This window comes from Solenopsis invicta, chromosome 5, assembly GCF_016802725.1.
Source record: "Solenopsis invicta isolate M01_SB chromosome 5, UNIL_Sinv_3.0, whole genome shotgun sequence".
Classification (NCBI taxonomy): domain Eukaryota; kingdom Metazoa; phylum Arthropoda; class Insecta; order Hymenoptera; family Formicidae; genus Solenopsis; species Solenopsis invicta.
In genome coordinates this window covers 10,027,080-10,041,913 of record NC_052668.1, presented here as the reverse complement: position 1 = coordinate 10,041,913, position 14,834 = coordinate 10,027,080, and the positions used below count along the sequence as shown (strand labels likewise).

Below are 14,834 nucleotides of genomic sequence, written 5' to 3'. Positions count from 1 at the left end.
TTTAACTGTATGTGAATAAAACATTACAATTGAAAAATAAGTTGCACTTCCATCTAAACAAAATTTTCATATTTGAAAGTTTATTTTAAAAATATGATAAAAATGTATAGTCGTAAATCATACATATACTATACGTTATACAACAAATATGTTAAATAATTATCTTGTTATAATAATGAGCTTTTGTACGTATAATATATATATATATATATATATATATATATATATATATATATATATACAGGGTGTCCCAGACCAATGTATAAAGATTATCACGATGAAGTAGAAGGGATCGAGATAAATGAAAAAATCTAATACTATTTTGCGATATTTGCAATAATTTTTCAGTAATAAAATATTAAAGTCAGCCAAATAAGAGCGCACAAAGAGACAAGCGGTCGCTCATCTGAGCCGTAGGTCCGCCTATTGCGGCCCAATTGTAGGCGACGGTAAGTGGCACGCGGCGAGGGAAAGGATAGCTTGGCACCGCACCGCGTCGAACCGGGCGGTCTTACGACTCAGGCGACCAATCGTTTGCTTCTCCGCGCGCTTATTCGGCTGACTTTAATATTTTATTACACGAAAATTATTGCAAATATCGCAAACTGTTATTAGACTTTTTGATTTATCTCGATCCCTTCTACCTCATCGTAGTAATCTTAATACATTGGTCTGGGACACCCTTTTTTTTTTTTTTTTGATAACGGAGAGGAAATGCGTTACCGCATACCTCCGGGGGAGGCCTGATGGTTATGTGGGGCTCTTCCCCACCGACGACGTGTCGGCGGGGACATACCCACTAAAACCTCTCCGGGTGTCCTGCCCTGATCCGTGACTGGGGAGCTCCGGGAACGCGTGCAGCATACTTCCGGAGCTGGTCTGGGACACCCTGTATATACAGGGTGTCAGGTAACTACCGCCCGTGGTTTCGTGGATTGATAGATCAAGTAAAACTGAGCAGAAAAGTCCTTTACCATTTTTTTAATATTTGCCATAGTTAACGAAAAAAAAAATTAATAAAGTCTGCGAATAAGCGCGTATCACCGCGCGCAAGGACCGCCCGCCGGTCGCCGAGACGTAGGCAGCCGCGGCTGTAGGCTTGGCGCGTTGAGAAGGGAAAAGCAGCAGTAACTCAAGGGCGTAGCTACTGCTGCTTTTCCCTCTTCACCGCGCCAAGCCTACAGCCGCGGCTGCCTACGTTTCGGCGACCGGCGGGCAGTTCTTGCGCGCGGTAATACGCGCTTATTCGCAGACTTTATTAATTTTTTTTTCGTTAACTATGGCAAATATTAAAAAAATGGTAAAGGACTTTTCTGCTCAGTTTTACTTGATCTATCAATCCACGAAACCACGGGCGGTAGTTACTTGACAACCTATATATATATATATATATATATATATATATATATTGCGACATATGTAATAAAATTTATATACAGGGTGTCAGAAAATATTCATTTATGCTCTCGTGAATTGATAAAGCAAGTAAAATTGAAAAGAAAAGTCTTTTACCATTTTTCAAAATTCGCAATAGTTACCAAGATAAAAATTAATATGATCGACAAATGAGCACATACTTTCCCTACCAACCGCATGCGGGGATCGCCCGTCGATCACCAAACCATAGGCAGCCGCGGCAGGCGCCGCAGTGAGACGGCTAAAACAGCCATTTTTGTTTCTCTCTTTTTACCGCGTTGCCTGCCGCGGCTGCCAGTGGTTTGACGACCGACGGGCGATCCCCACGTACTGTGGGTAGGAAAAGTATATGCTCATTTGGTGACTATATTAATTTTTATTTCGGTAACTATTACAAATTTTGAAAAACGGTAAAGGACTTTTTTTTCAATTTTATTTGCTCTATTTACGAGAACATAAGTAAATATTTTCTGACACTCTGTATATATTTATTACAGTTTAAAAATGGAATAATATTATAATATATTCAAATATTAAGACTCAATAAGAAAAACACATTATATTTTTATTTTCCTCCGTTTAATAATTTTTGGTGTTCACAATATGACGAATAATATGACGAATGCTTTATTATGTAATATGACAAATGTAATAGTTATTGAGATGATTCCACAAATACTGTAAAAATAAATCACTCCTTTCAAACTTAAAATTAATCAACTTCAGAATTATTGCATGTCTTTTTATTATTATTAAATTATAAGAGCTTGCGCATAGTAGAAGAATATAAGATATTGTGAATAAGAATTAAAATTTTAGTATCAGCTTTCTCAATGAATATTAAATGTAAAGCGCAATGGATACGAATGAAACACAAGACATAAATGTGCCGTACAAAATACGACATAACTTATAATTTATCTATAGAATTCACTGAGGAAACTGATCCTAAAATTGTAATTCCTAATATCTAATATTCCTCTATTGTGCGCCCTTATTCTCCTTAAGTTTTACATTTCATAATTACAGTAGCTAAATTATTTTCAGTTATCGTATTAAAAATGCAATAGAAATTTATGTACAAAGTATTAGTTTGAAAAATAAGAATTTTGTTTATGTCAGTCTTATTGATGGTATACATATTCATCAAAAAGCAATGATGTGAGTACTTACATTCTATAATACACCTATAATTCATACAATAATTCATCTGTTTAAAGGTTTTCTGAATATTTAGTATCTAAATTTGAGATGACATTTATGTCTTTAATAGTAGTCGGAGTACTTACTTTAAGCCTTAATACCTTCAGAGTAAGTTTTGTTCATAAATTCATGTTTAATATACAGAATGTCACAAAATATTTATTTATGCTCTCGTAGGTTGATAGAGCAAAACTCAAAAGAAAAATTTTTTACCATTTTACAAAATTTGTAATATTTACCAAAATAAAAATTAATATAGCCGACAAATGAGCACACGTACTTTTTCTACCTACCGCACGCGGGGACCGCCCATCGTAGGCAGCCATGGCAGGCACCGCGGTAAGGCGGGTAAGACAGCCATTGCTGCTTCTCCCTTTTCACCGCGGCTGCTAATGATTTGGCGACAGACGGGCGGTCCCCGCGTGCGGTGAGTAGAAAAAGTATGTGCTCATTTGCCGATTATATTAATTTTTATCTCCGTAACTATTGCGAATTATGAAAAATAGTAAAGGACTTTTCTTCTCAGTTTTACTTGCTTTATCAACCTATGAGAGCATAAGTAAATATTTTATGACATCCTGTATATCATATACCATATCTTTATTCGGTTTTATATTAATAATTTCTATTATTACTGACATCATAATATTACTTTCAGTAATAGTCTTGACATCTTAGCTTGAAAATTTTAGAAATTGATGTTTGTAGAAAAAAATGTCAATTTCCAATTTTTATGTTATTCAGTATATTCAAACTATCATTTGAATTATCTAAATTTTAAATCCATGTTCGGATATCTCGTATTATTCAAACACGTTTTTTAAATGCCGTATGTTAAAAGGAATCATAATAAAAATAAGATTATATTATATTGTTACGACCGAGAAGGTCGTCTTGTTATCACACATTCACGCTGTGACAATAACACACGCACTTCCGAAATAAGAAGACAGACTTTTAAGTAGATAACTTTAATATAAGAACGTGACTGTTCGTAAGAAAGATCAAGACGACAACGATCATAACAACCGTTGACAGGGAACAATCTTTTTCTGTCGCGCTTATCGATCGCCTCGTGCGAATCGATATTAGACGCTCCCTCAGGGCGGGCACGCAACACTGCCCCCCTTTCTCAAAGTTGTCGTCCCGACAACCAACTGAGAGAGCTTCTGAAAAATCTTTATAACTTCTTGCTCGGTCATATTCTTCACCTTGAATCTTGCGCGCTTTTTTCTTTATTCTTCAAACGAGAGAGGGAATAAACTCTCGAGGACCCAACGCTTTTAAGGCTATGTTCCCATCTCTGCATTTGCTCTCAGGCCCTCAGAAAAATCTCGATTCAAAAACCGAGGCGAGGCGGTCTTCTTTAGAAAATCGAAGAAATCAAACTCCGCAAAAGATGAAATTCTTTTCGTACCAAAGATGTCACAAACAAACTTTTAACTGAAACAAATTAAAATCCGACAAGTATCACATTTCAAACAACATAACCCTACAAGAGAAAAATAAGCCTTTTAGTCAAGAATTTTTGTCCCCTACATTTCAAATTTTTACGCAAAAGATTCTAATCTGACGATTGTTCTATCCTGGGTTCTTGCCTCAGGTTACCGAGCGTCGTCCTCCACGATTCAGAAGAAAAAGAATTAAAGCTCATTCTCAGCTCCTGACGAAAGAACAACCTTTAGAGATTTTCTCTCAAGACAAGGATTTCTAGAGAAGCACGACAACATCTACCTCGGACCACTGCCACGAGTTATCAAGCTTTGCCAGTGTTACTCCCAAACCAACACCTTTTTGAAAGAAAATCTTAGACTTTTTTCTGCTCCATTCACAGCTTTTGCCACAGATAAGAGCGTCGTTTTCCGCGATTCAGACCAAAATGACGACCTAAGCTCCTGTCACAGGTTACCGAGCGTTGTCCACTTCTGAAATCAGGCGACCTCCTGCTCTCACCCGGGCCTTTGCTACAGAAAACTAAACACCGTTCGCTGCAAATTTATTCCTTTGAGCTAAACCAAGAAATTCCAAAATAATAGAAACTACTTCTAAGTTTGTGAGGAAAAAACGGTCCCTTGAATCCATCTCCAAAGGCAAGGACTTCCAGAGAAGCAGGACGGCCTTCTGCTCTACCCACTAGCACAGGTTACCGAGCGACATCCGAGTCATTCCCAAACCAATGCCTTTTTGAAAGAAAGAAACCTCAGACCGTCTCCTTCCTTCCTGGGACGAAATCTCAATCCCGAAAAGAAGAAATTCTAAGCTAAAATTATAACTTTTTCTCACTCTCTCACTCTCTGCTGCTCTGTAAGTTGTGTACAGTTGTGACGTGTTCTTGTGTCGCTCCGCATTTTGCCCGCATTTACTGCTGTTCGCTGCCCCTTGGGAGGAAGGGTCCCGATAGCGCACATCCCGATAGCCCACCAACCAATCATCTTGATTTATCTAACCCATCCTACGGAAAATCTCTAGGCATCTGTCATTGTGAGTGATTTGTGCGCTATCGGGACCCGCCGTTTTCTTCCAGAGCATTTGTTAAGGGCTTTATTGCTTAAAGCTGCGTTGAAGAAGCAAGAGCTTCTATAGACCCTTCAAGGTAATTTGCTTAATTTTCTTCGATTGTGCCTTATGGAAGTCCCTAGTAACTCTGACAATCATCGTCCGCGGGACATGCTGCATCGTGCACCAAAGCAGAACAAACGTTCCTAAATTTCGGCTGCCTTAGGGCTAATTTTGTGGAAGGCGGGCGTTCCTAAACTCCGGCCGCTGCTACCTTACGGTTATTTGCGCGGAGTGAGCGTTCCAAAACCTTGGCGGCTGCCGCCCCGTGACTGATTTGGTGTGGATTTTAATATTCTCGGCCTACCGACGACCGACTCTCATTGGCTGGTTCGGCCCGTTTCATCCTCCAAGTCGATATGACGCATGCTTGTAGCATCGGCAAAAAATTTTTTCTGTGAGCTACTTTCTGCAATGTAACGGAACAAGTAAGCATTCCTCACTTTCATGAGGAATGTGTTATTGCTCTCCAAGGGTCAACGGGTGAGTCTGCAGGGGCCCCCCATTGCGCGCTATGTAAGGGGACTGCCCTATTGGCGCAAGCGGCCCTGTCGGCGCTCCCGCCACGGAGCTCGTGTCCCCCGAGAGACACCAGCGTATCAGTGTCAGCTCTGAAGTCTGGAAATATGGTGTTTAGTCTTCTTGTAAAAATGTCTGCCAACAAGGGGCAGCTTCGGGACTTCTCCACGATTAAAACGCAGTTCCAGGATCTCTCTTGGATAGTCCCTCAATTGGCGACTTTAGAGTCCAAGCTGACGGTCATTTCCGAGGCACTCACCTCTTTGCTGACAGACTTAAGGGGACAGCATGCCGCCCTTGACAGACGGGTTGCGGCCCTAGAGACTGAAACAAGGTCGGGGACTGCCGGTGTTGAGCTCGGTAGGCTAGAGTTCCGCCTTGAGGCTTTAAAGCGTGAGAAACAAAGTTCAGAACTTATTTTTTTCGGTATACGAGGTGTGTTCAAAAAGTATCGCGAATTTTGAATTTTCGCGGGTTACGTATATTCGAATTTCGATCTTTTTGTGGCGTTATGTTGGTACTCATGTCTCTCACTTATGCCGACAAGCTCGGCCATTTTGAATGTTCACTTAATTGTTGACAGCTGCTTTGCTTGCACGTGTTTTGGATCGTCTTCGATTTTTACCTATTCAAAAAAATGGATCAAAGAACCTGTATCAAATTTTGTGTGAAAAACGAAATTAAGTGCGCGGATGCATTTCGAATGTTGACTGTGGCATACGGAGAAGCTACCTTGGACCGAAGCAACGTTTATAGGTGGTACAAAATGTTCTCAGAAGGCCGAGAAGATGTGAACGACGAAGAGCGTGCCGGACGCCCGAGCACTTCAACAACAGACGAAAAAATTAATGAAGTGGAGAAAATGGTATTGGCCAATCGTCGAATCACCGTTAGAGAAGTTGCTGAGGACCTAAACATATCGATTGGCTCGTGCCATTCGATTTTTATCAATGATTTGGGCATGAGACGGGTCGCCGCGAAATTCGTACCAAACGCCCCTGCTCACACATCGTTGCTTGTGCGCGACTTTTTGGCCAAAAACAACACACTAATGATGCCGCAGCCACCGTATTCCCCAGATCTGGCCCCCTGTGACTTTTTCTTGTTTCCTAAACTGAAGAGGCCCATGAAAGGACGACGTTACGCTACGCTTGACGAGATAAAGACGGCATCGAAGGAGGAGCTGAACAAGATAAAAAAAAATGATTTTTTGAAGTGCTTCGAAGATTGGAAAAACCGTTGGCACAAGTGTATAATATCTCATGGGGATTACTTTGAAGGGGACAAAATAGATATTCATGAATAAATAAATAATTTTTGAAAAAACACAAAATTCGCGATACTTTTTGAACACACCTCGTAAAAGAAACTCCTTCTGAAAACCTGAAGGGCATAATTGTAAGAATTGCGCACGCCCTTGGCATCGAGGTCAGGCTTGAGCAAATAATCGCGTGTTTCCGTATACCGGCAAGGAGGGATTGCCCTTGGTCCCTGGTAGCTAAATTCACTTCAAACGAGATTCGGAACCGCCTGCTGGGGGGAAAGCGTGCGCGGGGTGCGCTGGACGGATCTTCAGTGCTGGGCCTTCAGACGGACTCTATAAATATAAATAAAAAACTCCCGTCTTCAACTTGTGGAATTTTTGCTGCGGCGATGGGAGCGGTTTGGGAGAGTCGTCTGAGTCCGACGGGTCCCGATAGCGCACATCCCGATAGCACACAAACCACTCACAATGGCAGATGCCTAGAGATTTTCTGTAGGTTGGATTAGATAAGTCAAGATGGTTGGTGGGCTATCGGGATGTGCGCTATCGAAACCCTCTCGTCTGAGTCGGGCTTGGTTGCGTGGCAATGGTGTCTTCGTAAGAAGACACTCGGATATCTCACCCGTCAGACTGCAATAAGCACCTCTCTGCTCTGACGGCTCCTCCTACTCTTCCGACTGTCTCTCAGATTCAGCAAGCTGGGTCGACGCGGGATGCGACGTCTGGGGCCTTGCGGGCCCCCGACTTTTTGCTCACGATCGGCGATCGTGCCGCCGAAGGCAATATGCCTAGCGTGGTCCCGTTGGGGGACCGCTCGGGGAGCAGGGAGACGATCTCCAAGGTAAACGCCGAGCGTCATAAATGAGGTCATGCCCTCGCTTGTGCCTCATTTCTGAATTTGCAAACTTCTTTGGCCGAGGATCTTTTAATATTATTGCCCTGTCTGAGACATAGCTGAAGCCCCATATTCTTGATATAATGGTTCATCTACCGGGCCACAGATTGATCAGAGTCGACAGGAAAGGTAGAGGAGGGGGTAAAGTTGGAGTGTTTGTGCGTTACAGTATTGGTGCCACCGTCCTAGCTTCGTCGCCAGCGATATACTGTGGCCAGCCGAAGTTTTTAATACTGAATATTTCCCCAACTAGAAGCTGACCTTTTCTTTTTGCCACGATCTACCGCCCTCCCAAGCTGGAACATCTTTTTGTCTTCAGGGCGGAGATTGAGACGTTGCACCCCTTTTTCTCCGTTGCAGTAGTAATCAGTGACTTTAACACTGATTTTAATTTCTCAACACATGATTCCAAATTCGTACTCGATTTTAGCTCTTCTAACCATCTTCATATTGTGCAATACACCGATACTTATCATACGTCGTCCTTTCACTCCAGGATTAATCACTGTTTAGTTAGCAATGCGGGATTTATCAAATCTTGGGACCAGCAAGCAGCGCCATTTCTCTCAAACCACAATCTGATTGAGATCATGCTTGACCTTCCAGTCAACAGAAGTCGACCTCGCCTTATTAAAGTTCGAGATCTGTCACGCTTCGATCTGGATGGTTTTTATAATTTTCTTTTATCCCATGATTGGCTTGCATCGATCGCACTGGAGGATCTGGATCAAAAGGTCGAAGAATTTTACTTATTTTTAAATTCATTAGTTAAGTCGTATCTTCCGTATAAGATCATTATCACGAACAAGCCTCCCGCTCTCTGGCTCGACCAACCTATCAGAGCCTTATTGCGTCGGAGGGACGCTGCGAGGAGAGTCTACCTGCCGCGCCCTTCATCCGAGCGTTCGGAGCTATTTCGGGAGCTCAGAAATGAGGCTAAGCTGCGAATCAAGGATGCCAGAAATCGGTATTTGCAGGGCAGATTGGGTTCGTGTGTTTCTCGCAAGGCTCTGATCTGAGCTTTGCTCCCTCAGCTTGGCTAAGCTTAAATCCTCAGATCAGCAGTTGGATATTCCACTTGACAACCTCAACTCCTTTTTTACCTCAGTACTTTTCTCTTCCTTTCCAGCTCCCCAGTCCCTCCCGTTGCCTCTCTCTTTCTTTGCCTTTTCCTTTGCTTCTCTCCTCTCGGATCCTATAAACTGGTCTTCTAGCCCTAAGATATTCTACCTTCCGTACATTTTGCCGGATACCTTGCTGAAGGTCATTAAATTTGGTTCCTCTAATTCAGCTGACCCAGATGATATACTATAACTCGTCGCCTATTAAACCTCTGCCTTCTTGTCATTTTTCCTATTGTCCTTGACCTATTTAACGCCTCAATCAGCTTATCCATTTTTCCCTCATCCTGAAAACTCTCCTATGTCCTCCCCTTTCCTAAAAATAATAATCCCTCTTCCCCTCGAAACTATCGTCCCCATTTCCCAACTTTGTTGCTTGGCTAAGCTGCTGGAGCAAATTGCCTACGATAGCCTATCTAATCATCTATCCAGGCACAACCTTCTCAATTCTTATCAGACGGGATTTCATAGGGGTGACAATACGTAAACAACTTTCCTCAAGCCGGTTGATGATATTCGGCTTGAAATTGATAAAAGAATGGTCACTCTCTTGATCATGTTCGACCTCTCAAAAGCGTTCGATTCCGTTTCACATACAATCCTACGTCAAAAGATGCGCAATTTTCACATATTGTATTCGGACCTGACTTGGTTTAAGTCTTACCTGACGGGAAGGTTTCAGAGGGTGCAAGGGATAGATCAGTCCCTCTCTTCATGGTTACCAATTCGTGCGGGGGTGCCCCAGGGATCGGTTCTGGGTCCACTATTGTTGGTGGACCTCCATCTTCATGGACGACCTAAGATACTCAATCAGGCACTATAGCCGTTTACTCTACGCTAATAACCTGTAGATGTACATCCCATTTTCCCCTTATAATATTGCAAGATCTTTTGAGCTGATGTCGGAGGACATTGCTGCTATAAAGCGTTGAATAGCTACTAACTGCCTAAAGCTAAATGCAGACCAAGGCCATGTTTCTTGACAGTGCGAGGTATGTAAACACTGTCCAGATCTCAGATATTGCACTATTTCTTGGCAATGAACGGATCAAGTTCACGGACTCAATTCAAAACATCGAGCTGAGTCTCTCCAATAATCTCAACTGAGCGGAGTAAATCTATGGTACCTCGAACCGGGTTAATGAAGTCCTCTGGCGTATTAAGTAACTGTCTAGGCCACTGAGAGCACGGCTAGTAATATCGCTAGCTTTTTCTTTTTTTGACTATTGTGCCGCGGTACTGACGGGGCAGCAAAGACTAAAGCTGAAGCGCTTGATAAATGCCTGCGTCCGGTTCATATTTGATCTTAGACGAGATGAACATTTCTTCTTTGTACGGCTCGGTTGGCTTTCCGCTGATGATCGAAAGGAGTATCTCACATGCAGTCAGATTTACTCCATAATCCACTTTGGCTCTCCCGCGTTCCTGACTTGTAATTTTTAGCCCTCTTACAGATCCCAGTCCCATTTTCGTTCTTCTTCCTCTCCTTTGGACCTTGTAGTCCCGTTTAGTCGTACCTCCACATTCCACCGCTCTTTCTCATGTGCCGGTTGCATGTGATGGAACTCTCTTCCACCACGTGTAAAGAAAGCAGCTGGGTTGAAAGCGTTCAAATAACTTCTCTTCAATCATCTACGGCTGAGAGAGGTTGACCTGCCTCCATAATTAGCGTGAAGAGGAAGATGAGTTCAGGCTTGATCTTTGCCTCAGCTTTGTACCTTTCCACTTCATCATTTTCTTCTCTTTCAAACCTGTTCATTGCCAAAACAATTTCCTTTCATCATACTTGATCTCTCCTCTCTCATTATCATCCCATTCTAACCGATTATCACTCGCAGTAATTAAGATCACATCTATTCAGAACCTATCATCTCACTTGGAATTCTGTAAATATAACAGGAAGCACCGACTCATATAATAAACCTTTATACGATGATAGCGTAAATAAATATGCTTGGAACTAGCGGTAATTCTCAAAATGCGTACTCTATATTTAACTTCTTCGTCAAAATCTTAGAGGAAAAACTATATTATTACTTTACTTTACTCTCTCTTTCTTTCATCTATTGCTAGTATGTAATCATTTTATGTAGGATCCTACTAGGTTCTTATTTTATTTTAGTTATACAATTGTTTTTAGATCTTTAATTTAGGCATCTACCTGATATCTATGTTACTATCTTTATAATTTTATAGCTCGGTGTCAACTTAACCAATCTTGCGCTATTAATTTTCATTATTTTTCAATATTGTTCCATATTATAATTTTTTTATGTTATACTATTATTCTGATTATTTTTAGTTGTTGTTGTTTTATCTGTTTATTTCCTTTGTATACTAGCACATTTGTTTTCTTAAAACATATTCTTAGAGGGCCCTGCCCTAGAATATCATTAAAGCTCATTCATTCATTCATTCATTCATTTATTCAGTCTACGCAAACGCAACGCGTCCCTCCGTTCATCCAACGCAAAACTCCTCGTGCACAAGCAACGCGGAGACAACACGCTTTGATCCAACAAAAAACTCCTTGCGCGCAAGCAATATAGAAACAACGTGCTTCGAACATCCAAAGAAAACTCCTCACGACCAAGCAACGCGGACACAACGCGTCTCCAACATTCTAAGTAAAACTTCCCGCAAGTAAATAAACCTTTTTAGAAGGACTCAGCTATGTCTCCCGAAGACGTTGTAGCTTCCAATCGCGTTGACGAAATAACGTCGCTAACTCCTCCCAACGTTGTAGACAATTGTATCACTTCTCACGCATCTTCCTTAGCACCTCTAAAGTTGAACGAAGGATAGCTTCCGTCTTCGCTGTCTCCACGCGAGGGCTCCGGCACTTCACCAAACGCATGTAAATTTGCTTTTTTGATTTTGCCATGGCTTGTTTTTTAATCCTTTTTTTTTATAACGGAGAGGAAATGCGTTGCCGCATACTCCAGGCCCCGGGGGAGGCCTGGTGGTTATGTGGGGCTTTTTCCCGCCGACGACATGTCGACGGGGACATACCCACTAAAACCTCTCCGGGTGTACTGCCCTGGTCCGCGACTGGGGGGCTCCGGGAACGCGTGCAGCATACTTCCGGAGCTCGTTTTTTAATCCTTGAAAACGGTCCGAAAACGGTCAGACAAGCCCCCAAAATGTTACGATCGGGTTGTCTCGTTATCATACACTCACGTTGTGACAATAACACGCGCACTCTCGAAATAAGAAAACAGACTTTTAAAAAGATAACTAATATAAGAACGTGACAATTCGTAAAAAAGATCAAGACGACGACGACCACAACAACCGTTGACAGGGAACGATCTTTTTCTGTCGCGCTTATCAATCGCTTCGCACAAATTGATATTAGACGCTTCTTTAGGGCGGGCACGCAACAATATTATCAATTTCAAAATCAACTTTAATTTGTAAAACGTTATTAATTTAATTAGTTGAATCATTGCTGTCAAAAATTTGTAGTTTTTAATTTGAAATTAAAATTCATCAATGTTTAATGCTTATTTTTATTTGTACATCTTACTTTATAGCTATTTACAAAGAATATCGTCTTAATAATTGTTTGGAAATTCAAAGATTTCATAGTTATCGTTCGCCTTTAGTATATACGCTGCTGTAATTTAAAGGTATTTGTGTATATATATTACGGGCAAAGTCCGTATGGTGTGCAGTGTCGATATTGCCCGAGAAGTGTCAGTTTTGCCAAACGCGACTGGGCAATGTTGTTTAAAATGATTTATTAGCTGGCCCGATTTGATATGGGCAAAGTCAACACTGTCCATCCAACGGTGGCAATGCTAGTAACTATTATTTCACTTCGGATTTTGCCCGGTTCCAAGTGGGTAATCTCGACACTGTTAAATCTTTATGGACTAAGCTGCGCTAAATAAACGAAATTAATATCAGCTGTAAGTTTCTCAATTTGCTGTTGGTTAAAAAGTTAAAGACTAATATTTATGTAATAAAATAACTGTTTTAACAGTATTTATTAGAGTACAATATGTAGTAGAGTATGATAATATTTACACATGCATGCATGCGCACACACACACACACACGTGCGGATCCCGATAGCACACGGGACCAATAGCACACCACCACTCACCATGCTTAGAGTATTTTCGTTGATTGGCTTAGATAGATTGATTGGTGGGTTATCGCACCGTGCGCTATCGGATCCCGTCCCACACACACACACGCGTGCGCGCGCGCGTGTATGTGTATGGGTGTGTGTATGTGTGCGTGCTTAGTCGCATTTGGCAAAACTGACACTGCCCGAGCAATGTCGACACTGCAAACCATGCGGACTTTGCCCGTAACGTATACATAGTTACTATTTGTCGTGTTCGAGCGTTTAAAACGCCGAATTTTAGCGACTTCGAGTATTGGAGTGAAAGGTACCGCGTGACTAAGGGTTGGTTTATGCAGGCCGTAACCGCTAACTTATGCCGGAATTTGTAAGAAATTGACCAATCATAATCGATTTATAAAAGAATAATTAACTATGATTGGTCAATTTCTTACAGATTCCGGCATAAGTTAGCGGTTACGGACTGCATAAACCAACCTTAAGAGAGTCTTGCGGCAACGGCCAAATCATAAGCACGTTTGTGTTATATTCTAAGGATCAGGTCGCTTGCGAGCTTAACTGTTCCTTATATTGAAAGTTCCTTCTTTATTAAATATATCATAAAAAGAGTACGATTTCATTCTACATCTACTCCAAGATCGACATAAATCAGTATAAGAATGTATTGGCAAAAATTCCAATCTAAAACAATAATAATATTCTTAAAATACACTCGTCATTAACTTAAAACAAACAATATTAATGAAAATTTTTCTGTATGTACACACATACAAATATTGTAAATTACTTGAATTAAATAAATATTACTTGTCTCAAATATTTCATAATTATTTATTTTGTTATCGTTACAAGATACACTTTAATTTTTGACCATTAAGTGTTATTTTTCAAAATGTGATTCTGTATCACATGCCATTTGCTGTTCATGCATGTATCGTATGTATGTATGTACAGTCAGAAGCTAAAAGGTTGCAACATATTTACTTCGATGGTTTTTGGAATGTAGACTTGCTCATCAAACGGCAAACGTAATTGCTTCTTATATGTGGATCAACCAATTACGTTCGCCAATCGATGAGCAAGTCTACATTACAAAAACCATCGAAAAAAGTGTTCTAATCTTTTAGCTTCTAACACACATACACACATTCGGATTAAAAAAATACATTTTCATATTTAGAAATTTATATTAAGAATTTTTGTTCTAATTTCTGATATAAAAAAATGAGAGAATAAGCAGCTCAGAACTGCCCAATGAGCAGAGAATATTTTTGAAATGTTTCTTAAACGTTTTTTAAATAAAATTTTATTAAAAAACATTAATAAAACATTTTAAAAATATTGTTTGCTCATTGAGTGGGATCCAGCACCGCTCACGCGTAGTCATTGATGCTTATACTCCCTCCTTCTCCTAACGCGCCACCGCCGCGGGACACTGGCTAGGCGACCCACAGACTTTTATTCGGGGTCTACAATGCAGTCGTTAAAATGTTACAACTCTGCGACGGACCAATCAAAGAATAAAAACTCATATATTTTTTTTGATTGGTCCGTTGCAGAGTCTGTAACATCTTAACGAGTGTATTGTAGACGACGCATTATAGGCTTGTTTGCGTTGTATGCTCCAATCACTCAAATATACTACTGAAATACGCACAGGCGTCAGATGACGATACGATAAAAAGGGTTCTAAGAAGGATCCTTGTCTCTTTTTAGTACAATTTGGTTAAAAATTTTAGAAGACTTTTAGCGCATGCGCTGTAA

At 40.9% G+C, this 14,834-nt stretch overlaps 1 protein-coding gene across 1 annotated transcript in view; it reads left to right on the top strand.

Moving 5' to 3' along the window:
* Positions 1 to 14,834, top strand: part of LOC113004276 (odorant receptor 49b-like) — a 77,685-nt gene that overhangs the window by 43,715 nt on the left and 19,136 nt on the right. Inside the window, exons 5-6 of the mRNA XM_026137141.2 lie at positions 2,464 to 2,577; positions 2,637 to 2,727. Coding sequence (XP_025992926.2) covers positions 2,464 to 2,577; positions 2,637 to 2,727 — 205 coding nt within the window. The remainder of the gene's footprint in view (positions 1 to 2,463; positions 2,578 to 2,636; positions 2,728 to 14,834) is intronic.